Consider the following 26,539-nt stretch of genomic DNA (forward strand, 5'->3'; position numbering starts at 1 on the left):
TATTCACCCGGAGTAATTTCTCCTACGGACACTAACACGGAATCAGCAGGGTAGTGATTAACATCCGCTGTTTTAATCCCTTCAGAGCCGGTCGTCGTTCAGTAGCATGAAAAATATGTTAACCATTATCTCTAACGCACTTTGCAGGATCACTGGCAGGAATGCGGTGAGTGGTTTTGGGGGCTAACGTCGAGCTGCGGACCGTTTCTGGGCTGATGCTAACAGTTAGCTAACGTTAGCCTGGTTATGTTTGTGACCTTGTGAGGAGGTAGCATTTTAGCCACAGCGGCTAGTTTGACTCTTGCTTTGCAGCTTGCATGCTGTGGTCACATATATAATTTGTACAATGTGTGCTTGCTTATCGTTGTCTGACTTAAATGGTGATTTTAAAAAAACGGCACGGGTAAACTGAGGAGCCACAGACGCTGCTGTGTCTAACGTTATATCTTTGACTTTTCTGTTTCTATAACTAATCTTTAATTTGTCTTTGTCTGTCGTTGTGGTGGTTTGTCTTCCTCGAGCAGCTTTCACTGATTAGATGCACTGATGGGGATCAGTACTGAGCAATATCGGGTTTAAAATGCAACCTGTGTATTTTGTTGCTTGTTAGCAGTGGTGAATGAAGTACTCAGACATTTTACTTGAGTAAAAGTAGTAAAACCACAGTGCAGAAATACACTGTTACAAGTAATTGTCCTGCATTTCAAATCTTTCATAGGTAGAAGTAAAAAAGTATTAGCATCAAAATTTAATTAAAGGTCCAGTATTTAGGATTCAGGGGCATCTGTTGGCAGAAAGATATATATAGGCTAATATTCATAACTAACGTATGTTTTCTTAAGTCCATAATCACCTGAAAATAAGAATAGTTTTGTTTCTGTTACCTTCAAATTAATTGTTTCTATCTACATATGGAGTGGGTCCTCTTCCACAGAGACCGCCATGTTGTTTTTACAGTTAACCAAAATGGACAAATCATGGATGTATAAATACCCCTTTTTCCATTACCACTTTTGGCCATGTGGAGTGTGGTGCTGATTTTGTCTTTTCATTATCAGTTAAGACAAGCTAGCCATGCCAGAGATGGACCATCTCTGGAGTTGGGTAAAAAGCTAGCCTGACCGCCTCGAATAAGGTAGTGGTGATGGCTCGCATATCACAGCCAACCCCCAACAACAACTCCCTTTCTCCCCCGAAACAAGCATGCGTGTTGCAAGACTCAACTCACATGTGTCTGTGCAGGAGATCCACTTGAATCAATCCCAACCAAGCCAAGCCAGCACATGAGTGTCGGGAAAAAAAGGTAAAAGAGACCTGGATACAACATTGGAGGCAGGACTCCGTTGATACCTATGAAAGTTGTGACGTGGCGCACAAAGCCAAAAACATTCAACTGCCACCTATAAAATTACTTAGATGATCGGCGCTGCTTCCACATTATTGAGCCCATAAAATATGTGCACCTGAGATTTCTGCTGAGCAAGCTGGATCCTTCAGTTTTAGCGCTCTCCTTATTTGAATGAGGGGGGAAAAAATGATTTTATCGTGCGGCTCTTTGAGACTTATTTCAAAATGTTATCGGACAAAATGGCTCAAATCCTGATAGTGAAACGAGTCATTTCGCAGGGGTTTTGACAATCAAAAAATGTATCCACTCAGTGACAGACGTCTCTTGTACAATGTGCAAGTCGTTTTGGCATCATGTGACAGGCTTGAAAGCAGTAATGCCATTGTACAAAAAGTGGCTTCACAACTCGGTGCGCTTCCTGGGGGCCAGGAACAAATTAAACGCTGGCTCTAGATAGGACCATTAGTGTTTTTGCGTCAGCCTCCATAATCCTCCTACGCACTTGGCACACGGGAGAAGTTTCAGTTCCACAATGTCACCACTGGATGCCACTAAATCTTACACACTGGAGCAAGTATCAAAAGTAAAAATACTTTGCAGAATGATCCATGTCAGAGTAATAATTATATCATAATACCTTGTCAATTGACTGACATGTGTAAACAGAAGATATTTGTTTCAGTTAAAACACATCGGTGCATCAGTAGTGACTGTGCTTATTCAATAGCATAAGCCATAGCATTGACAACAGCATGTTGTGTCTGTGTTGTGGTGTTTCAGCAGCAGCAGGGATCCTACAGTCCTTTGGAATTAATTTGGCATACATCAGCAGTAATATTTTTGTATAACTCCAGACATTATGCAAATATGAACTAAATCAAGTTACTTTTGTTATTTAGTTTTTTGCAAATGTACATCCTAAAAACAATCAAATATGTGGCTGTAGGAACTCTATTGTTTGTCGGCTGTGCATTGAAAAAGCAGACATCTTGCTTTCGATCTTTCCCTCTGGCTTCTACTCCCTCTTCACTCACTCACTCACTCACACACAACAATCCCTATTTATTTCTTGCTTCTCTCCCTCCTCTCCCCCCTTTCCCCCACCTCCTCGCCTGAACCCTAGGGAGCCCAAACAGTGTCCGAGGTAAGCAGCTTGTTGCACAGCTGATGTCTGTCTGTAGGCCTGGTCCTACGCTGCCTCACCTTTTGTAGTGATGTTTCCCAGGGAGCTCCTTTTAAAGTGCTTCAAAGCTAGGAAAATAAATCGCAACAGATCTTACATTATTGTCCCTGTGACCCAGTTTTACTGTTTTTAATTGTCCTTCTTTAATTCTTTGGCTTTAATTTAAAGTGTCCTTTCCAAACATCAGTCCTGTGTTTTTTCTTTTGTTTATACAATGCTGTTATTAATAGTACAGTCATCTACTCTGTGGTAGCACGGTTAAAGGCTGTTATCTGGGAGAAAAGCCGCCCCAGAGATATTTCATATTGGCACAACATTTACTCCTCAGGACAGAAAACAAGCCTTCTCAATAACCAGTTTAAAGTCATTGTTACCAGTAAGCGAAACAGACCACTTTGTCTAGACAAAAAACAAGAATTTAGTTAAAAAAGTAAAAAGGAAAAAAAAAGAAGTAAATTTATTAATGAATGTCTCAGAATGCGACAAATATGAAATGAAAGATCTGAGAATTCATATTGGGTCTTTTATAACTCAGTTTCTTGAAAATTTGAGTAAAATACAACAACAAATTTGTACTTTCTAGTTATTTTAGACTTTTGTAAAGTTGATTTTATTTAAATTGCAAAAGAAAATTCCAGGAAGTCTGTCTGACTGCCTTTTTGGGAGGAAAAATATGTACGCCATGTTGCAACGTGGTAAACTCCAGTTGAGTCACACGGGTCAACCAAAGGAAAAAAGAGAAGCCACTAGGTTTACTTCAGAAGCACTAACATTGAGCCAAAGATATGTAGTTAAAATGCTCATTCATTTAGAGCATAAAGAAGTTAAAAGTTACAAAAGGAGAACACTGACTGGGTTCGACCCACACTGGGTCCTCCTTAGAGCTTAGACAGGAAAAAGGACTTTTCATTTTGAAAAGTGTTGAAAAGCTAATGATAATTATTAATGCTGTTTTAATCTAGGACAAAAATTTAAAAACAAGCTCATAACAAGTTCTCGGAGCCCATGTCTCTACAGTAGCCCAGAGTGGACAAACAAAACACTGGCTCTAGATAAGGACATTTGTGTTTTTGCATCTGCCACTGTAGTTAGAAACCCATGTACAATGAGCAAAACACTGATTTGTAATGTGAAACTGCTTTATTCAGTTTTTATCTCCTGGTTTGTTTGTTTTGGGGAGAAAGAGACCTCTGTGGATAATTTAGCTCACAGTAAAAACCTCCCTAACAATGAACACTAAAGGAATTCAAACCGGGAGAAGTTTTAGATGGTTGAAATCTGCAATCCTCTCTGCTAGATGCCACTAAATCCCCCTAAATCTCGCATACTGGACCTTTTAAAGGGTTTCCAAGTAAAGTTCTGTCAGTCAACTAAATGTGATGGCTTTATAAGTAGCTCAGGTTTGATCTATTTTTAATGCTGAATTTAAAACAATAATTCACAATTCAGTTTTGTATCATCTCGGTTATTGCTCCAAGTAATGATTATTATCATGAATGATTCATATAGTAGTTATTTTATAGATTAATTGTTAATGATATGGGGTTTTTTTTAATGAAATATGTATGTCACAAATTATCAGAGCCCATGGTGTTAGCTTGAAATTGTCCATGACCTAGAGATATTCAATTTACAATTATAGAAATCAGAAGAGAAGGACAATACCTCACATTTGGAGCAGCTTCAAAAGCACAATATTTGTCATTTTTGCTAAATAATTAATGTTTATTTGTATTTATTTAGGTCCCCAACAACCACCATTTCCCCAGGTGTTAACATAAATGTATTTACAATACTTTGAATCTAAGCAGTGATTATTAAATTGTTGATCAGCTACTTTATATTATTATTATTTATTAATCAAGTCATTGTTTCAGTATGAATCATGGTGGAAAATAACATCAGGCCAATTAATTGTAGGGTTGGATGATGTGGATAAAACTTCTAACACAATATATTTAAAACTTAATTTGTGATACATCTATATTCTATTCATTGAGTGAGCTGTTGTTGGATAAAATGACCAGAATGAATTACCTGAAAATTCAATGCATTTCATCACATTTATGTAGAAAATAAAGTAAAGTAGTTCTGCCCACTGATTTGCAACATTCTCACAATGGTGTAAAACAACCAGAGAAATGTTTAGGGGAAATATACCTCAATATATAAACATTAAATATATTTAAAATGTTGTGCCAATTAAAAAATATCAGGTTAAGTGTAGACACTGTTGGGCTTGTGCCAGACTCCACGTGTGTTTCTACTTATTAGCCTCTAGCTGTCATCATGTGTGTGTGTCCATTCTCCATGTAGCTGCTGCTGCTGTTTTCACCTGTAGCTTCTGTAGAGCTGCTCTGGCTTTGCTGTGCTCTGGTCTGATCGGTTGGCTCCTGTGTTCTCCAGTTGCTGATTGACCTGTCAGAGTACGTCAATCTAACCTCGCCGGCGGCGCTCGCCTTGGCACAGACCCAGCGGCAACCACCTAAACCACCACCAGACAATACTAGGGCGTCTGCTACACAGTTAGTTAGCGCCCAGACCGACCAGCTAGACAGACCAGTAAGAACATGATTAGCATCCTCCATGTCTGCCTGATCACTAACAGGGGTGGGAAACTTTACTTTATGTGTCTGCAAGCCACTCTGGCTGGTTTTAAAATTCAGATTTTAAGGGAATATAACCTCAGAGTTGTCAAACAATTAGTGGATGTACTATTAATTTTTCGCTCCTGGGTTTGTCTCATTTTTTGTTTTTCTATATGGAAAATCACTAACTGAAGATGTCAAATAAGGAAAATCATTTTTTAAAAAACACATGTATGTGTTGTCTTTCAAGCCCCAACATTTATCATTTTGGATTTACTGTAAAACCAGGGCTGCAACTAACAACTACTCATTTCCTGCTCTATCAATGTCTTATTTTTTTTTAATTCATCTGTGAATTGTTGAGTCTATAGTCAGTAATTCATCACAACTCCTGTGAGCTAAGGCTAAATTTTCAGATTATTTTTTTGTCTGATCCAAAAAGCAGAGAGTATCACATTTACAAATGTATAAAGTAGAGAAAAGGAAAAAAACTCACAGCTGTAATCAGAGAACGTTAGGCATTTTTGCTCAATTAATGGCTCGATTAATTATTAGAATTTATGTCAAATAATTTTCTGATGAATTACATTCCACTTTTATGTAGTGATTCACACAAAAACCCAGATTTCACGTCCATGCTAAGGGTCTGCTTACTGGCTTTTGCCTGAGCTTCATCCATATCACACAGTCTTCGTCAGCACGTAGAATTTGCAGCATTACCATGGAGCTACAACACTTTGAAGACTTGTTTAGGCCTGCAGCTAATGATTATCTTCATTATCGATTAACCTGCCTGAATTTTTTCACTTAATCAATTAATCATTTTTCAGTGAAATGTCTGTGTAATTTCCAAGAGCCAAAATCATATGTTTTATCTGATCAACAGTCCAAAAATCTGAAGCTATTCAGTTTATTTTAATGTATGACAAAGAAAAGCATCAAATTCTCACATTTTAGAAGCATAAAACCAGCAAATATTTGGCTTTTTTTATTGTTGTTTTGCTCAGAAAAATTAATGAAACTAAACTGAAATTATGATATTATCAGAATAGTTGGCAATTCATTTTTATGTAAATTATCGAAGATTAATTTACCAAGACGTGTTTGTGTTTGCTTAAAGTGCAAACACAAACAAGCAGGATTTTGTGGAACCACAGAATGTTTGTTTTTTTTTTCTTAGGAATAACACATATGAATTTTGAAAATGGGCATAGTTCTCTTTTAAAATTTGCTGAGAAAGTTTGACATCAGAGTTTTGTTACAGTAACACTGGAAACACACTGATCAGCATTGAAGTGCAACCTGTGTTATTCAATAGCTGCTTTAAGCTGCGCCCATTTGATTCTGCAGCAAAGTGTGGCCAAACATAAAGTTGGGGATAGTTTTACTTTTAGAAGCAAATTGTGGCCAAAGAATACCAGCAGCCAATCAGTAAACCGAGTCCTGTGACTCCTGTGACAATGTTCACTTGTGTAACAAAGAATGTCTCTCTGCCTGAGACACACAAATTCACCTCCCCGCCCCAGTAAAATGTAGTTATTGCAGTGAGCTGCACTTAACAGATGCTTTGTGTTTTTTCAGCCTAATGGAGGCGATATTGCCCGGTACTGCAAATATTTACTGAGATCAGGGTTTTCACTTACATAAAGCACTTTATTAATCAATAGTTTAGAGGGGAAAAAAAGCTAAAAAAATATATACAATACTTAGCAAATAATGAGCAAGAAACAATGTAATACATATCAACAATAACTTAAAGAAAACGGAGAATTTTTACATTTCCTATATACATGTGTGACGTGGACATAGAGCAAGATAATATGCAAATTATACTGTAAAATGTTAGTGCAATTATATATCAGATAGTTTAAAAATGTTTGAACGTATATGAGTCCATTGTGAGAGTGCGTATACCTGTATTTTCTGTTCTAATCATTTTATTTTACAGTAGTGACACATTGCCTCTTGAAGTGGCTGCCAAACTGAGGACTTACTGTTTGTGTTTTCCCAGAACAAACCAGTTATTGGTAGACAATTTTTGTAAGTTTCCGCTGGTGTTATCCTCCCACCCTGTTACTGACCTCCCCACATCCCAGTCAGCTGTAGTAGTCCAGTCCAAGGTGAGACCCTAAAACCTGACCCCCAACACCTCTTAGCTCCACTTAACCTTCGAGCTGCTGTGAAGAGGAGGGCAGCCTCCACACTGTCTGTGTGGAAGACTTTCTTTGTGGTTCTTTATGTGTCAGTGATTGTGTGAAATGTGTGTGTTTCATTGACTAATGTTTGTGTGTGTTATTGGTCACCAGGGTGCCAGAGTCGTAGTTTCCCGCTCCTTCGCTGACTTCACGTCTCAGGCTACCTTTGACATCAAGGTGGGGCGAAACTAAAATCAATGTAAAAAAAAAAAAAGAAAACCTCAACAAAAATACTGCAGAGTTGGCTGTGCTACATCACCTGTTTAATTTTGGAAGATACAATATGTCAGTAGCCATTTTATAAACTATTGAAAAAGTATTTTTTTCCCCTCATAACTGTCCTGGCCAGTAGAAATGCGACCTGCACCGTCTGGAGGAGGGTCCCCCGTTAAAGGCGGAGATGACGCGGGAGCAGGGCCTGCAGTATTATCGCATCATGCAGACTGTGAGGCGCATGGAGCTCAAAGCTGATCAGCTCTACAAACAGAAGATCATCAGAGGCTTCTGTCACCTGTATGATGGACAGGTGAGAACATACAGAACAGTCCGGATAAGAAAGTTTCCTCACTCACATTTGATTTTACTAAAGATTTTCTAAAATTCAACATGAGAATCACATGCCTACTTACTTTTTAACACATTGCACAAAACTAAATATTAAACATTTTTTACTATCATTAATATGTATTAAAGTTGATGTGTCATTATGTTTAAATTTCCTTCTTTACAAATCCAAGATACATTTTTATGCATCTTACTATTTAATAACAATAATAATAAACTTAAATTTATATAGCACCTTTCAAAACGCTGTTACAAAGTTCTAAATAAAGCTGAACATATTTAAAATCGGCAAATCAAACTACAGTGTGATTAAAATATCACCAAGATAAAAAAATAAAATATAAGAAGGCTAAAGCGAAAATCAAGACACACAAAATGAAGCCTTAGTTTGCCTTATCAATTTGTAATTGCACTGTAAATTCGGCATCGTTTGATAAAACAAATTATTGCAAAAGTTTTAAAAAGCAAAATATTTCGCATCAGTATATTTTGCTTTAACTGTAGTAAAATTTATGGACAGTGAAAATACCACACAAATCCACTCATAGCTTTTATAACAAGACAGAAAAAGTTAAAACACACATAAAAATAAAAGAAAAAAAGTGTGAATTACTTGTTCAAACATGAGAAAGGAGACAGACAAGAAATATGAAAGTTAAAATGGGAAAAGAATGTCATTTATTTACCACATTTATAAAGGTGCACTGAAATCCGCAGTTTTGTTTTGTGAGAATAGTAAAATGCTCCACTAACAGTTCTATTGTTTATCTCCTTGTCTTCTACAGGAAGCATGTGCAGTTGGCATTGAGGCGGCCATCAACCCCTCTGATCACCTGATCACCGCCTACCGCGCCCACGGCTACACATATACCCGGGGTGTCTCCATCAAAGAAATCCTGGCCGAGCTCACCGGTGAGACAAAACATAAAAAAAATCAAAAAATGCGTGGATGAATTTAACTTTTTACACACCTGCAGTGCTATCATTCCCCATCTTCATTTCTTCCTCAGGTCGTAGAGGCGGAGTGGCCAAAGGAAAAGGAGGGTCGATGCACATGTACGCTCCACATTTCTACGGAGGGAACGGCATAGTGGGAGCACAGGTAACACACAGCACAGCTGCACCAAAACAACATTCAACATGTTTACTATCAACTATAAATAAGCTGGTCCCCAGATTTAAGGCATGATAAAGCCTGTTTTTAAAGCAACAGTTCACCTAAAAACGATATAAGAGCGCCCAAAAAATTTAAGCATATCAGAGCAAATACTTTGACTAGTAATAAAACGTTTCAAAAACTTGTAGCAATAGTAGTTGTGTTCTGGATTTCCAAGAACCCATGAATGAATACAAGACACTTAGGACTTAGTTTATCTGACATTTTATAACCTTTTTGCCATTTTATGTTCGTACTCTGTCAAACTCTGTTTGCACTGATATGCTTTAATTTTTTCAGGCACTCAGCTCTCCTTAAAGGGACAGTTCACCCCATAATTAACATATTTTTCCTCTTAGCTGTAGTGCTACCTTTTCAGTCTAGATAGTTTTGGTGTGAGTTGCTAAGTGTTTGAGATATTGGCCGTACAGATGTCAGCCTTCTCTCCAGTACAATGGAACTACAGATAAGAGGAAAAATATGCATTTCTGATTTAGGGGGGAACTGTCCCTTAAATGCCACTTGATAAAGCAAGGAGTAGTTCACCCAAAAACAAAACAAATGCGTAAGACACCATTAAAAGATTTATAGTCAGTACTTGTTATTGACTCAGCTGTGAATTGTCCAGGTTCCTTTAGGAGCTGGCATTGCTCTGGCCTGCCAGTACCAAGGCAACGATCAGTTGTGTGTCACGCTCTACGGAGACGGGGCAGCCAATCAGGTAAATATCCTGCCGAGTTCTCAAAAATCCCATAATTGATTAATATGAATACATTTGCTCAACCCAAGCCCTTCCCTGACTGTCCTCTCTGATCCAACCAGGGTCAGCTGTTTGAGTCGTTCAATATGGCCGCCCTGTGGAAGCTGCCGTGTATCTTCATCTGTGAGAACAACAAGTACGGCATGGGGACGTCAGTGGAGAGAGCGTCAGCCAGCACTGACTACTACAAGAGAGGAGACTTCATACCAGGAATCAGAGTACGATACAAACACAGCAGAGACATAAAACAGCAGCAGAGTTTAACATGGAGGTCTTGGGCAGTAGTTGCAGCGTGTCTGTTGGCCGTATGCTGCAGCTGGCCTGTATGGACCTAGACTATAACAGGAGGAGACTGACAGTCTGTCCTGGCAGTTGCAGGTGTGAGCATCCATACAGCTGTCTGATGCTCATGTATGATACTGCACACAAAAAAACATTAGCAGAAGAAGTATTTAGATGCTTTAACTATGTAAAAGTACTAATTCAACACTGGAAAAATACTCCACTACAAGTTAAAGTCCTGCATTTAAATCCTTACTTACTTGAAGTATGAATAATATAAATATTGATGGAATAAGAAAACACTGACAAAATGGGACATTTTACTGTACTAGCTGATGTTTCTGGATTGATGTTACTGCTGCATTCATTGTCATTTTACTGCTGTAGATGATTAAGGTTGAGCTCATTTTAACTCCTTTATAAACTGTTGGGTAGTTTAATCTACAGTAATGCATCGTATTCTATAAAATCATATGTTTGTAGTGTGGCTGTCCTGTGAGAACCATGTATCTCTTAAAAAGTCAGAAAAACCCTGTTTTCAGCTTTGTGATAAGTGTTCCAGGAGATCCAAGAGGGTTTTTTAAGGGTTTAAAGGCTCTGGCACACCAAGCAAACAGTCAGCCGTAAGTCAAAGTTGGGCCGTCAGTGCAGTGTGTCCCGCACCGTTGGCCCTTGTTGGCCCCCGTTGGCTTCTTTTTTTTCTTTTCTTTTTGGACTAATTCTACATGATGAATCAATGTCAGAGCCCGTCGGCAAAAGGAATACTATGATTGGCAGTTCAGCTCACTGCATGAGAAGAGAAGTGGAAGTGAGGAAAATAAACAGAGAGCTAAAATCAAGAGGGAGTAAGACTAAAACAAACTTGTCACGTAAGGTAAGATTATTTTTCTTTAGCCATTGAGCATTTAGCAGAAATGCTTCCTGATGGGTTTGTGTCAGTGTTCTCTGGTGCACAATATGCTCTGTTCTTTCAACTCTGGATTGTGTTGTTAATGTGCTAACTGGCTAACTAGCATTGAGATGGTCCTCTGGTTTCCCTTTTTTGAATGACGTTTACAGATTACCAACTTCTGCTGGTGTAGAGAGTTATTTTGTCTGACGCAGAATGTACAGGCATGTTGACTGACGGCTGTAGTCTTTGCAGTGTGTTCATGTGCAACTTTTGTCGCTGAGACACAGTGACATTAGGCAACGCAGCAGGGGGCCTTTGTTGCCTCATATTCTCTGAAGTTGGTTTGTTGTGTCTGGGCCTTAAGAAGGAGAAGAGTTTTCTCAACTAAAAGGCTGACAGTGTTAATGTTTCTGCTTGTTTTGACCTGTTTGTCCTTGTTTTCCTGTCTCTTAGGTGGATGGGATGGATGTCCTGTGTGTCAGAGAGGCCACCAAGTTTGCTGCAGATCACTGCAGATCTGGAAAGGTGAGCTGAGCTGAGTACATAAAGCTGCACTGGATAATAGTGTGAAGCAAAAGATTGAAATGTAAATCAAATGACTTGTGTGTTTCAGGGTCCGATTGTAATGGAGCTGCAGACTTACCGTTACCACGGACACAGCATGAGTGACCCAGGTGTCAGGTGAGTAACCTTATCTTTCTCATAAATGACTTAATCCAGTCATAATTCTCCTCTGTCTCTCTTTTGTTTCCTCATTTTAATTTCAGTCTCTTCAAGTGTAGAGACAAGAAAATGATTCCCTTCACTGTCATTTTCCTCATCTCTCCTGTTAACAAATTTTCTATCTTTCTCTGAGTGAACAAGTAGAGAAAGGTATTGTCTCATAAAGCCACCAGACTTCGTTCTTGATTTTCTAACATAAAATGATCCTTGCTCTCTGTAGTGCATCTGATTAGATTTCAACAGCATCGTGGTGTGTAGACAGGTTTTATTGAGGATGGAAGACAGTAGGTGCTGATGTAACAAATATGGGCTAGGCGGTTGACTACGGCTACAATAGCGGCAACAGAAGTCTGTTCTTTAGAGGAGCCTGGATTGTGAATGAATGGATGAGACAGTAGTGCAGTTTGAGTGTCTGTATTCAGAGAATATTTATAAAAAAAAAACAACCAATACAAACAATACACCATTTCCAATATTCAAAAAAAAAATGGATTACCCACAATAAATCAGATGCACACAATAAAGTTCTCAAGGAAAAACGTTCAGTTCATATCCTTTTAATCCAAAAAGGTTTGTCCAGATCAGTAGGTGTGAGACTTTGTCCTACCGGTTCATTGTTGTCTTGTCTTTAAAAAATCAAAGTTACAATAGTAACCAAACCACCTTAACCTAGTACCCCAGTACCATGTTAATATTCACAGTCAAAGTAAAAAATCAAAGTCAAAATGCACCTTTTATAATTCATCAAAACATTCAATATTAAATTTCAAACTACTCAAGCAGAGTAAGACTCAAGTGTTTCAATAATTGCGCAATATTCACTCATTCATTAAATACGTAGCTACGTTCACATAAATGTGTTAATGATGACCAAACCTCATAGCCGTTGTAGCGTCAATCAGAAAAGTGACGTAACTGTTCAAAACAAGAATAACGCTCTAAACTACATGAGCGAGTAATTAAACTAAAATATTATCTACAATTCGGCTGTCTTATTTTAAACAAAAATCATCGTTTACCTTCGAACCGAGTGGTCAGAGCTGAGCTTCCATGCGCGGTCCGACAGGAAATCCGCAGAGTTTTCCAGATGGAGTATTGAACGGGTTGAGTTCAATAACGACTCTGGTGAAACAGCGCGTTAGAGAGCAATTACACGGACAGTTATATGGTTTAAACAATCGGAACTTGTCGGCAAAGGACTCACCGGTGGCTGACGGTTTCAAATGATCGATTCAGAGAGCTCCAGTCAATAGTGTTGTGACGTTCATGAACGAACTGATTCTATTGAACGGCTCGTTAACATGAACGATGGGAACCGAGTCGCAGCTGGGAACCGTTTTTTTTTTTTTTTTTAATATCACTGTGTGCTCCTCCTTTGCTCCTCCCCTGAGCAAAATTCATTGTAGCCTGCTTTGTTTTTTAATGTTTATTTGTAAGGTCACGGTGTTGCATGAATAACAAGTCATGGTAGCTTTACACACATACAAACAGTTTGTATAAAGGGTAAATCCAAAATAGTGATGTCACTGTCAAAGCAGAGTGATATGGCGCAACCTTGTGGAATATTTACAATGAATCCAGATCAGACTTTAAAATCTAGTCCACACATGTCAAATGAGGTTATAATCAATATTTCAGAATAATTCAAACTCAGATATTGGTGGGATATCTAATTTTGTATTATTTTGTTCCAAATCTTACCCCATCATACCTCCCAGTGATTATTTCCAAGATAAAATGAGTTACCACCAGGCTGGCTTCTTAAAACTTAATAAATATAAAAATCAGTCATATGAGCCAGTTTTTTGAACGGCTCTTTGAAAGGAACGGCTCACCAAGATCCGGCTCCCCTCAAAGAGCCATAAATCCCATCTCTACCAGTCAAATGTTTGAGACGCTGACAGTAACATGCCCAGTCACAGTGGAGATGGAGGAGGAAGTGAACTCTGTGACCCGTGATTCAAAGGAAGTTTGGGGTCACGGGAAGTGGGCCCGCAAAATAAATAAATAAATAAAATGAATAACTGAATGCGGGCTACACTGATATATGGGAAAAATATCTTGAAAAATGAGTGAGATTTTGTATATTTAATTTCAGGTAACATGGATTAACCCCTGCTTGTGTTGGTAACACAATAAGTCCTTGGAAATTCTGGGATACATTTATTAGTAAAGACCTGTGGGCCCACAATATATATGCTTAGATGTTTTAACATACTGTTTTTGTGTTACCGTCGGTGGGAAAAGCACAAAAAAAGGAAAAGAAAGTATATGTAAATATCATATGCACCTTTTGTAAAGAGTTGTTTACATTTGTTGTTTACATTCTTGTCTGTACTGTGTCAAAAATGTGAAAACGTTGATTAAATATGAATTATGGAAAGAAAGAAAGAAAGAAACTCACTTGCTACCACTGGAAAATCCTTTTTTTTGATGTTTAACAAAGAATAATAAAATAAAACAATAAATAATAAAGTTTTATATCATTTTTTTTGTCTTCAAATTGTTTTTGGATCATATTATCTCAGTTCAGGTCTCATCAGTTCAATATTAAAAAAATGTGTACATTATTTGATTGGTGTCTTCCTGTCAATGACCCAGCAGGGAAGTTTGACTTGTGTTGTGATGTGACTCCCTGCAGCTACCGCACTCGTGATGAGATTCAGGAAGTCCGCAGTAAGAGTGACCCCATCACCATGCTGAAAGAGCGCATGCTCAGCAACAACATGGCATCTGTAGAGGAGTTCAAGGTAAGCGCACACAAGACTTTCTACAGTCTGTTTTAGAAGACACCAGCATCAGTCGCTGAGCTTTCACAGCTTTCTTTTCTTTAGATGACTCAGTATATAAAATAGACTTCCTACATCAACAAGACAAAGAACCACAATCTTAATGACAAGGAAAAACAAAGTATGTAACAAATTTATTTACCCCACACATCAACAATAAGCTTAACCTTTGTATTGTCACGTGTTAAGTGAACCTGTATGAAATATGGCAAATATAAATACACATGCATCATGTCTCTTCAATGCCATTCATCTTTAGATGGATAGATACTTACTGACAGTCTGTATTACTTACATACTTATGCAATTACACAGTCAACTACATACTTACTTAATTACATACCTGCATATTTACTCAGTTCCTTTATTTATCCCTTGGATGAAATTCTCATGTCACAGCAGCAGTACATGAACGAATCGACACTGAACAAAGGAAAGTGCAAAGAAACAAACTTAAAAAACACAAGTATTAGCATAAGAGTCACAAGTATAAAACATTCCCTTTAAACATGCACAATGTGCAAATTGCTGTAAGGTGTGCAAACGCATGTTATTATGAGTAATAAGTTCAAATGAAGTATTGCACTTTGGCAGAGAATATTGAATACTGCCATCTTTTATCCATTTTTTTTAATTATATCCTTGGTTGCATTATTGTACATCTATCCAAGTTCTTAAGCTCTTAACCAACTGAGCCTTGATTATCTGCTACGTATGGTGCCCAATTTAGACTTTGTTCCACTTTTTACCCTGAAATATTAACTCCAATGACATGCATTCACTGGTGTTCTGCCTGACAGGAAGTGGAAATTTGCTGGTGCAACAAACATTTAATTTTGCATAACTGTGTAGGACTCAATAACAAAGTCTGGAATCTGAGAGGGTGAAACTGCGGGGTAAAAATAATTTACATATTTGAAATCATAGTTCAAACTTCTAATTTAAACCTCTTGTTGCACAATTAATCTGCTTTGTATGAAGGTAACACCTGAAAGCATTAACTTGCATAGGTCACTACTAAAAGTTTTCGCTTACACTTGTGGAAACTGCGCACTTTGTCACTTCTGGTGTAAAAGCTTTGTCAGAATTTCTTAAGAAAATGTGAGTTGAGGTAGATGAGAAATAGATGTGTTCTTGAGTGTATGTGACCTAAATAGAAATGCTGAACCACAGAAGCACCTACACATTTGTCTACATGTATGTCTGACTTCATCTTGTTTCTTTTTTGGCTGTATGTGTTTTTATAGAAAGTAAGGTTACCATGACTTGGCTAACAAAAATGTAGAATATTGTCATCAGTCAGAAAGGTGCAGTCACTTGATATTTTGATTGAGTCACTAAAAACACTGATAAGTTAAATGTGATGCTCCTTTGTGTCGAAAGGGGCCAGTTGAGGTGGTTCGAGCATCCGATCAGGATGCCTCCCAGACACCTCCCGTTAGAGGTGTTCCAGGCACGAACAACTGGTAGGAGCTCCTTGGGCAGACCCAGAGCACACTGGAGGAGTTGTATATCTCGTCTGGCCTGTGAGCATCTCAGGATTACCCAGGAGGAGCTGGAAAGCATTGCTAGGGAGAGGGACATCTGGAGTACTTTGCTCAGCCAGCTGTCCCTGCCACCTTGCCCCAGATAAGCAGATGAAAACTGATAGATGCCAGGTCACAAATGAAAGTTTTAGCTTACTCTTGTGGAAACTGTGCGTTTCATCATTTCTGGTCTGAAAGCTTTGTCAGAATTTCTTAAGAAAATATGAGTGGAGGTTGATGAGAAATAGACGTGTTCTTGAATTAATCTGACCTCGCTGAACAACAGAAGCGCCTACACATTTGTCTACACACATATCTGACCCCATATTGTTTCTTTGTTTGGCTTTATGTGTTCTTTTAGAGTTTAAGTAAGGTAACCCTGACTTAGCTGAACAAAAATGTGGAGTCTTGTGATCAGTCAGAAAGGTGCATAAATCCTCAGTCACTTGATATTTTGATTGAGCTACTAAAAACACTGATAGATTAAATGTGATGCTGGTCTGAAAGTCACTCAAAGGCTCAATTCAGGTAAGACTGAAGTTAGGAAAGACAATGTCTTTAGATTCTCTTAAAACAAAAACTGACACTCAGTGGAACATCTATTTACATTTTACTGTTTTAAAGTGTAGTTGGTCACCTCAATCTACTTTTCGATTAAAAAAATAAATAAATAAAACCCCACTGTGTTGTGGAGCCTTTTGAATTAATGTGACTCCTCTCTGTGTCCTATCAGGAAATTGACATTGCGATCCGTAAGGAGGTGGAGGAGGCGGCTCAGTTTGCTACATCAGATCCAGAGCCGCCACTGGAGGAGCTGTGCAACCACATCTTCAGCAACGACTCAGCGCTGGAAGTCCGCGGGACAAACCCCTGGGTCAAACTCAAGTCTGTCAGCTAGACTCACACACATACACTCCAAATATACGCACACTGACCTTCCACCCAGTGTTAAACGAAGTCCCTCCAACTGCACCCACATCCTGACTTTTAACGCTCAGCACCTCCTTCCTCGATTGTAGATCATTACGCACCTTAATAGGACTCAGCTCTGACCTGAAACCTGTCAGTGTTATTTATTTATAGTTTTATATATAGATATTTAAGATATATTCTTTGTCTGTGTTTGTTCTGCCGTATATCTGACCAGTCTGTTGGCGTTGTATCATCATCATCAAGCTGTGGTGAGCTGCTGCCAGATGTTTGTGGTGTATGAGAAGATTCTTCAGAGGGCGCTGTGTGTACTTTAACAAGTTTTAAATACTGCAGGGCTGCGCAATATACACACAAAACTTAGGTTTCCTCTTTTTTTCCCACTGAATAGCTTGTCTGTTTTAAATTCCTCCACTTTTTGGCAGCATTTTTAGCTGTTTTTCCAGCTTTAAATGTTAAGTAAAATTTGGACTCTGCTTGAAGAAAATTGTCTGAATCACTATTTTCCTTCCAAGAAACCATCGGCAGCTTTTTAAAAAAAAAACAACAACAAAAAAGAATTGTGGATATTTTAATGTCGGTCATAAAGCAATCAATCAATCACTAGAGTCTTTGACTTTTCAGACCTCTTTTGCTTTAGTTTTAAGATGTTTTTAAGAGACTGCAGGAAAGAATTCAGTATGTTTTGTGTCAGCGTGCTGGAAATGCACCACAGGGCAAGATGAGCAAAATACATTTACTCTACTGTACTGTACTTAAGTACAATTTTTAGGTAATTATTAAATTTTCTGTTACTTTATACTCCTATGTTTCAGACGGAAATATTTGTACTCACCTGTATTTACTAGATACAGTTAGTGACTTTGCAGATTCAGATTATTAATATGAATTTATTAACAAATCTATTCTGATTTATTATTCGAGAGTAGAAGAAGCAATACAGTCATTCAAATGAGCTGCAGCTGCAACATTAAAGTGATGAACACATAAATGCATCAGTAATATAATCTATGAGAAGTATAATTCTGAAATGAGCCATTCTGCATAATGAGTACTTTTACTTTTAGTACTTTAGGTATATTTTGGTGCTTTTGTTCTCCAGTAAAATACAGGACAGTTACATGTTGCAGCGATTTGACATGGCCGTACTGCTACTTTTAAGTAAAAGATCTGAATACTTCTCCCCCCACTAGTTTGAAAGGACATGTATGTGTATTTATTTTGAGTCGGAGGAATTAGGGTTGCAACAGTTAGAAATTTTCATGGTTCAATAACCATCTCGGAAAATATCACGGCATACGGTATTACACAATTTATTGTTATTATCAGTTAGTGACCTTTCAAAGAAATGAAAACAGGGTTTTTTGAGTTGAACAAAAGTTTTATTATAATTTAAACTGGAGATGGAAGTAAGTCCCCCTTTTTAGTATTAAATGCAATGAGATTCTCCGTCTGGCAGACAGATACCGAAGATGAGCAAATGTATGATTACCATAAATTTTCACACCCCTATAAATAGGGTTCCCATGGTCATGGAAAATTTGGAAAAGTCATGGAATTTCACAATCACATTTTTTCCAGACCTGAAAAGTTGTGGAATTAGTCTAAGTCATTGAAAGTCTTGGTGAAGTAAAAAGTATAATGCAGTTGCTACAGTAATCTTATGTGGATAACACTCTGCATAATGTAACATAACAGCATATTAATTTTCTTCAGCTATGTACATAACATAGCTCTAACATGAATCAGTGTGTGACAGAGTTTTGTTTACCATCAAGTACATTTCATTAGTTTCTCCTGGGGTTTGTCTCTTCCTTCCTGTATGCCAGCTAGCTGAAATGATGTTTGAATAGAGTTTGAATCTGGTATGTAAATGTTGGGCAAGTGGGACAAGAACAAAAACAATCTTCATTTTGGGTCCTTGGAAAGTCATGGAGAACTATGAAAATGTGTGGAACCGCAGGTATAATGTGAAACTGGAATACTGCTGCAACAATAGTAGGAATTTATCAAATGATGATTTCTGAATATTGAGATGACTGTTGATCAGTCCTTAAAAGCCTAGATTTAAATATTTAACACTAAGCAAAGGTTTTATTCCAGAGTGACCCACAGGAAACTACAGACCAGAAAATCCCAATATTCACATTTCCATCCAGCTACTGAGCAAAGAGACGGAAAATTCTAGCGATTAAATAAAAAGTTGAAAGTTTTGAGAGAACAATTCTTCTCTGCTGAAAGATGGATGCACTACTTCTATATTATTTAATAGTTTACTTTCTGGACACATTTTAGTCAGTGGTTTTATGTGACTGCTACATGTAATGATGCACTTAAAATATGGAGCGACTATTTGTGTTTTCAAATTTGGCATATGGGAAAACTTGAACGAAAAAACAGCAGTAGCACTAACCAGATTTTCTGTTCCTCGCTACAAGTAACTCTCTGGTCCTTTATAAGAAAGTTTACTGTTACTGAACCTGAACTTGTACAGATATAAAGCTTTACTTGACTGTTTGTGTGTTTGTGTTGAACTGAAAGACTGTTTGGCTGTAAAATAAATGCAATCAGAAAGTGTGGAGACGAATACTGTGTGTTTGTTGTGTCTTTATCTCATCAATAGCAGAGTTCATAAATCTCTTTCTAAACGCTTGGAGCTTGTTGAATGGAAACAGACATACTTTTGTGAAATTGCAAATTTGAACATCTTGTTTTATGAAGTACATCTAATTAAGTACACATTTGATGTACTTATACTTTACTTGATTCTTTTCTTTTCTTGCTACGTAATACTTCGACTCCACTGTGTCTCAGAGGGAAATATTGTACTTTTTGCTCCATTACATTTCTCAGACAGCTTTATTGAACAAATTAAGATGTTTTGTTTTGAATTAAACTACCCAACAGTACATACAAGTACAGCTGACACTATAGTTGACTAATCAATTGGTCTGCTGATAGAAAATTAATTGGCAACTAATGTATTTTGATGGTTGATATCATTTTTCATATACTTCCTCCCTCACTGACCACTAGATGTCACTACCAGACTGCAAAATCCACTTTTATTTATTGACAGTCATGGCAACCAAACATTACATCAAAACCGTGTGTTAATCAAACTGAAGTGTTAATTTATTGGTAGTTAATGAAAATCCTCACATGCACACAATTTAAAAAAGCTGTGATGACAGTATATGAGTTAATGTGTAAGAATAAAACGTATCTTAATGATTATGAATGTACAGCTTCACATTTGACTGCTCATTTTGAAAAGACTTGGTTCATCATTAGGGTACTCTCTCTCTTTGTGTATTATAGCAGTAACAATAAAAAATAATTACTGTTTATTCTAATTATTAGCAAGGCAACAAGGTGCCTCACATAAGAAGAAACAAACATGTGAAAGCAGTAAAGTAATAGAGATAACCTACACTACTAAAGAGGTTTGATCCATAAAAATTACCCAGTCAGTCAAGACTTAAAAAGAGTCCAAGCACAGAAACTTCACCACTTAATGCAAAAACGCAACTTTTTAAAAAGTCATTTTTAGTAGAGCTCTAGAGAAAGTCACTGAGGCATGGAGGCACATTTCCACAGGGAGGTTGTTCTGGAGTTTCCTGACAGCAGATTCTCCTTTTTTAAGTGAGTGACATTGAGGGTCTGCAGAGTTTAGTTGCAGGATGTGAGATTGAGTGTCTGGGCACAAAGCTCGAATATGTTCTGGAGCCAGACCATGAAGTTGCTTTTAAAGTAACAAATGAAATATTATGTGGAATTAATGGGCTACAGACATACACTAAGTATCATAAATTATTCATATATATTATTCTAGTGAACACTCTTTTAGCAGATAGTATCGTATTGCTCTTACATGTACTATACTTTGTTGACTTTGCTGCTACTTATCACACCACCATGTCACTTGATTTGAGACATTACTTCACTACTAGTTTAAGTACAACTCTGGTTGTGAGTACTATGTGTAGGCTATATGTACTGTTTACTATGCATTTTTGAGTTTATCTGCTATGCCTATACTCACATGGGTTATATATATATGTATATATATATGTGTGTGTGTATACATATATATATATATATATATATATATATATATACTTTTAAATTCACATTAAAAATCTAGTGTTATATTTATTATGTTCAAAATGCATCATGACATTTCACTCTTAATTATAATATTATGATTAGTTTAACACAATATATAATCCTTCATTCGAGTCCAAAAAGTAACTGAATGTACAGAGGAATGTGCCAAAGTGGAGTTTACTTCGCTTTGCTATTACCTAAGGAAGACGCCTCCTAACGTGACGCAGCCGTGACGTCGCGGTCTGACGGACAGGTAAGCCGACACCGGCCGCCATATTGGGAAACAACGGAAGTGAGTGAGTGAGAGAGGGAGAGAGAGAGAAAAACAGATAGAGCAATATCTGAGCGTGCGTGTGTGTGTATGTGTGCGTGTTGAGTCAATCAGTTTCCGAAAAAGGGCGTCCTCCTCACTGCTTTCTCTCATGTTTGTCTCCCCGGAGGAAGGGGCGGTCTCAGCGCCGCAGCAGATCCGGAATTAGAAGGTGTTCGCTCGCTCGGCTCCACTCGACTCGGTCGTTCGGTGGGCTCCGCGGGCGGTTCGGTTCCACAGGAGAGGCAGAGGAAACAGAACTAGCTTAAAAGCATTTTCAAGAAAAGAAACAGAGGGACGGGAAGAGAGAAGCCGGGTGGACTGAAAGTGTCGACCGAGGCAGGGACGACGAACCGGGGCAGAAAAGAGGAATAAAAAAAGAAGAAAGAAAAGTAGCAGAAGAAGGAGGAAAAGATGCCTCTGGCTCAGTTGGCGGATCCCTGGCAGAAGATGCCTCTGGGGGGGACAGTCGGAGAGGTGAGACATTAGTTAAGCACCTTGGTTTTTCCTCTTGTCAAACTGACTGACAGTTGAGTGACTTTCAGTTGGGCTGCAGTGATATAGTGGACAGGTAGTACTGAGATACACCGTACAGGGTGTAATTTGAAAATAAAATGCACCACAATTCACCTTAAAGTCACTATTAGATAATTAGTCTACTGTTAAAGCTCCTATAGGGATGCCAAGTTAGATTAAAAACAACCGCAGTTCCCCTTAAAGTCACTATTAGATAATAATTCTGCTCTTAAGCTCCTATAGCGATGCCAGGTTAGATTAAAGAGCACCATAATACACCTTAAAGTCACTTTGAGATAATAAGTCTATTCTTAAAGCTCATATAGGGACACTGAATTTGATTACAATGCATCAAAAAGCACCACAATACACCTTAAAGTCCCTATTAGACAAGCATTCTGCTCTTAAAACGCATATGAGGATGATGCTATTTTACTATTAGTGCTCATGTAGAATGTCATATCTGAATGAAATATACTAAAAAGTAATGTAGTACACCTTAAAGTCACTATAGGATAATTATACTATACTCCAAGCCATTGTAGGGATGCAAAATTAGATTAAAATACACCAAAAAGAACCAGAGGCTTAAAGGCAGTATTAGGTCATTATTATACTCTTAAAGCACCTATAGGGATGCCAAGTTCAATTAAAATACACCAAAATGCACCATAATACATCTTATGTCACTATTAGGCCACTGTTTTACTCTCAAAGCTCCTATAGGAAGGCCAAATTAGATTAAAAAGCATTAACATTTAAAGCACTGAAATTCACTTACAGTCACTATTAGATAAATATTCTACTCTTAAAGCCTGTATAGGAATGCCAAATCCGATTTAAAAGCACCACAATACACCTTAAGTTACTACTCTGCTAGTAAAGCTCCTATATAGATGCCAAATTAGATTTAAAGGCATCATAATACACCTTTAAGGTATTAACAGATAATTATTCTACCTCTAAAGCTCCAAGAGGGGTGCAATATTAGATTAAAATACACAAAGAAGCACTGTAATATACCTTAAAGTTAGTTTTAGATGATTAGCCTAATCTTAAAGCTTCTAAAAGGATGCCAACTTTGACTACAATGTTCTCTAAGGCACCACAATACACCATGAAGTCACTATTAGATAAATATTCTACTATTAAGACCCCTAAAGAGACTCCAAATGAAATTAAAATACACGTAAAAGCACGATAGTACACCATAAAGGCACTGTTAGATAATTAGTTTACTCTTAAAGCTCCTATAGGGACTCCAAACAAGATTAAAATACACCTAAATGCACCTTAATCATCTTAAACTCACTGTTAGATCATTATTCTACTCATAAAGCTCCTATAGTGAAGCCAAAAGAGATGAAAATACACCTTAAAGCATCACTCTGAGCCACAAAAATACTATTAGAAGTATTAAACATGTGTTTACAGGAGAGTTAGTGTTACCATAAACTACCAAATTTGTGCTAAAATCTCAGTGCTCGTAATACACGAAACCAGTAGTGCTCTGGAGATACGACACAAGTACCATCAAGTCCCTAAAATCTACCAAATATGTACTTCTATAGGAATACTAAGGCCATATTACAGTGCTTAACTGTGAAGTTGAAGTAATCATAAAATGTAACAACGTATTGCAACATACTTGATTTTCCTTATTGATTATTCTGCAGGTGCTTCTGTAAGATTTCTAATTGTGTAGCCTCTAAAATGTCAGATAATAGTGAAAAATGCTTATCACAAAGCTTATCACTTATCACAACAGTCTAAAACCCCAAAATATTTAACTTACAATCATACTAGACAAAAAAGCAGCAAATCCTCACAGAATTCAGGAGCTGGGACCACAGAATATTTGATATGTTGGGGAAAAATTGCTGAAATCATGCATTGGTTATCAAACTATTTTTTTGTCGACCCCTTTATTGTTTCAGCTCTACAATAATGTGACGATAGGTCATTATTAGGGAACACAAATGCTTTTTCAGAGCACGAATAGTGCTAAGAATTATGCCATATGTAGACAAAAGCACCTTGAAGTGACCTTCAAGTACCACTGAGTGTCATAAAGTCACTGCGAGTCACTCTGGGGATGTTTATAGTGATTTTTTTGGTGCAGTATAAAGCAGGAAAGTGCGTGGAAGCCTTTGTAGTGGTTTTGATTTGATTTGAGGAAGACTGTTGGATTGTTCTAAAAAAGAAAAGGGCTTTGTTTCCAAAATTAAGACTCAAGATTGAAACACAAACAGCTCCTGTGTGAGCATTTTATTTCCAGTTCTTCCTTCCTACAAGTTTTTGAATCTTGATAAAGAGCAGGAGGCGGTGCCACTGCGGCCGCATGATTCAGGAAGAGCTTACGTCTATATGTGTGTGTGTGTGTGTGTGTGTGTGTGTGTGTGTGTGTGTGTGTCCACTTCCTGTATGAGGTGTCACAAGGGCTGCATGGAGAAATGGTTGTGTGTGTGTGTGTGTGTGTGTGTGTGGTGTGTGTGTGTGTCACTCTGTAGGCAGATTGTGAATAATCAAACCTGATTCATGATAGGCTGAAACGCAAAAATGCACTGAGTCACAAAGCCAGCTTCTCTTTTTCTGTCTCGCCTCCTAACAAGATCGTACCTGTTCGCAGCTTTTCCCACGTGGCCTCTTTTCATCTCACTTTCAAACAGACAGGAAAAGGGGTGATGCTCTGCTCAATGAAGCCGACCTTTGACCCCCGTGTAAGCTTCTAGTTTCTCTGGGGGCAGTGATGTGTCGTAAGCTATCGCACCAGCTTTTTTTTCTAGGCCACCACAAGACAAAACACACACAAAGGAGTGTATGGCGAAGTTGTGGAATGAAGAAGAGATGCTTCTGTAGAATTTTTGCCCTGAAGACAATATCATTCAACACACACACAAAGAGCAGACAGGGGCTGCACTTGTCTGCTGAAATGCGGAAACAAAGATGTGTGTAGATCAAGATGGCTGCAACAATGAATCTGCACTCTGCAGACTTAAATGTTTTTAAAAATGGAAAATACAGGTATACAAAATGAAATATATAATAGCAAAGTAAAACTTAACTAGTAGAACCAGAATGTTTGGGTGTACGTTTGTGTAGACTCACGAGTCAGTCTTTAGACGCTTTGCTTAACTAAATCATCAGATAAATATCAGAAGGCGGAGATCTCTGATTGTCTGGTGCCGAAACTAATGTTTGTGACACTCAATTCACTTAAAAATAGGAAAGGAATTTTTAAAAAAGGACACAGAAATGAACTTTAAACAAATGACTGTAGGTGTAAGATATTCAGTTTAATGTCACACACGACAAGTTCATCAAATCCTCAGCTCTCAGGGATTGAACCAAAACAAGTTCTACCATTTTTTTGCTTGAAAAGTAACTGAAACTATGCACTCTGTAAAACATTTGTCAACCAGTCTCTCAGGGATTAGTTATCCTTTCTACTGTGGGCAAGCTCATCCAAATGACAAAAAAAACACTTTGCTTGAGACTTCTGCCATCACTCTAACACAACAAGCTGAAACAGTGCTTTGATTATAGTCATGAAAATCCCTCACTGAATTTATGCTGGGAACTATTATTCTTTATGTCCTACAAATAAGCATTTATTTTATATGAGGTTATAGGTAGGATTTAATATTGTTCTCCCAGTACTCAGTATGCAGGGAAGAGAAGTTAACTGTTACTATGAGCACAATAAAGACACAAAATGGATACAAACATTCACTGACAAAAAGAAACAGGTACAAAAGGCAGTACATTACTTACATTATACTTTAGTTTTTGACTGAAAATAACCTTTTTATGTATATTCAACGTCTTGATTTCTACAAATTACATATCTTAATCTCCTGCAAACTAAAATAAGAGAGAGTGCATAAAGCAGCATCTGTTCTCTTTACCTGGAATGCACTGATCTGTGTGCAAGTTTGCCAGGTTTGCAAAGTTTTGCACACTGATATCTGATTACAATGCTGGCAGACTCAAACTAATGTCAATGCTTATTAATACAGGCTGAAATATGCAAAGGGGTGTGATCCGATGTCATTATCCAGATAAAGTCTCAAGATCGTATTTCAGGTGTGAATGACAAGGCATTTGAGTTCAGTTTTCAGTACCTGACCGTTTTAACACTTGCTGCTGCAGACACAATACAGTCGATGCTTCAAAGCAGGGTATTCAGAGTGTGAGAAACTGTGGGAGTATTGGCAAAAATACACACATTGGCAAAGATGAGGTAAAATGGAACAGGTACACCTGTACAGGTGTTTAAAAAAACACAGGAAATTGAAGTTTGGCCCACTGACTTGGCCCATTTATTAACACAGTCAGCAGTTGGAGCAGCAGCTCTCAGCTCATGGAGGCAATTAAAATAATTTAAAACCCTTTGAACCCAATTCCTACAAAAAATGCATGATAATATCGACACGTCATCGGTATTGGCTAATATTGGCTTAAAAATGAAATACTGGAATTGGCCAATATGCTGATAATATCTGCACTTTATCGGTATTGGCTGATATTGACTTCAAAATGAACTATCAGAATCGAAAAGTATTGTTTTACATGTCTCCGTCTGCTTGTGGGCCATCAGGATAAAAGTATGCATTCATTATATGATGTTAATACCACTACAAAAGAGACTTGATGATCACTAAAAA

General features: G+C 37.7%; 2 protein-coding genes across 7 annotated transcripts in view; both read left to right on the forward strand.

Moving 5' to 3' along the window:
• pdha1b (pyruvate dehydrogenase E1 subunit alpha 1b) lies at positions 1-19,523 on the forward strand. 5 transcript variants are annotated; one of them, XM_033638711.2, is made up of 13 exons: positions 1-166; positions 2,472-2,492; positions 4,938-5,093; positions 7,426-7,491; positions 7,667-7,840; positions 8,664-8,790; positions 8,889-8,980; positions 9,663-9,755; positions 9,857-10,012; positions 11,422-11,493; positions 11,582-11,649; positions 14,333-14,441; positions 16,740-19,523. In XM_033638711.2, exons 1-13 carry the CDS (start codon positions 107-109, stop codon positions 16,902-16,904), a joined length of 1,359 nt encoding a protein of 452 aa, XP_033494602.1. In that variant the 5' UTR covers positions 1-106; the 3' UTR covers positions 16,905-19,523. The 5 variants fall into 5 exon arrangements, with proteins under 5 accessions (XP_033494602.1, XP_033494603.1, XP_078018877.1 ...); XM_033638712.2 differs by lacking the exon at positions 2,472-2,492; XM_078162751.1 differs by lacking the exons at positions 2,472-2,492; positions 4,938-5,093 and adding an exon at positions 7,131-7,239 and having other exon boundaries at positions 33-166.
• Positions 19,524-21,354: 1,831 nt separating this feature from the next.
• rps6ka3b (ribosomal protein S6 kinase, polypeptide 3b) overlaps positions 21,355-26,539 on the forward strand; it is a 71,998-nt gene continuing 66,813 nt past the window's right edge. Inside the window, exon 1 of one of the 2 annotated variants that reach the window (XM_033638940.2) lies at positions 21,355-21,833. In XM_033638940.2, coding sequence (XP_033494831.1) covers positions 21,771-21,833 — 63 coding nt within the window. In that variant the 5' untranslated portion in view covers positions 21,355-21,770. The remainder of the gene's footprint in view (positions 21,834-26,539) is intronic. The other variant, XM_033638941.2, reaches the window with a different exon arrangement.

This window comes from Epinephelus lanceolatus, chromosome 20, assembly GCF_041903045.1.
Source record: "Epinephelus lanceolatus isolate andai-2023 chromosome 20, ASM4190304v1, whole genome shotgun sequence".
NCBI lineage: Eukaryota > Metazoa > Chordata > Actinopteri > Perciformes > Serranidae > Epinephelus > Epinephelus lanceolatus.

Excerpts from the sequence above, each read along its gene's own strand:
- pdha1b (XM_033638711.2), top strand. The coding sequence starts at position 107 with ATGAAAAATATGTTAACCATTATCTCTAACGCACTTTGCAGGATCACT. Across the intron at positions 7,841-8,663 it reads GTCACCTGTATGATGGACAG|GAAGCATGTGCAGTTGGCAT; the intron begins GTGAGAACATAC and ends TGTCTTCTACAG. Across the intron at positions 11,494-11,581 it reads ATCACTGCAGATCTGGAAAG|GGTCCGATTGTAATGGAGCT; the intron begins GTGAGCTGAGCT and ends TGTGTGTTTCAG.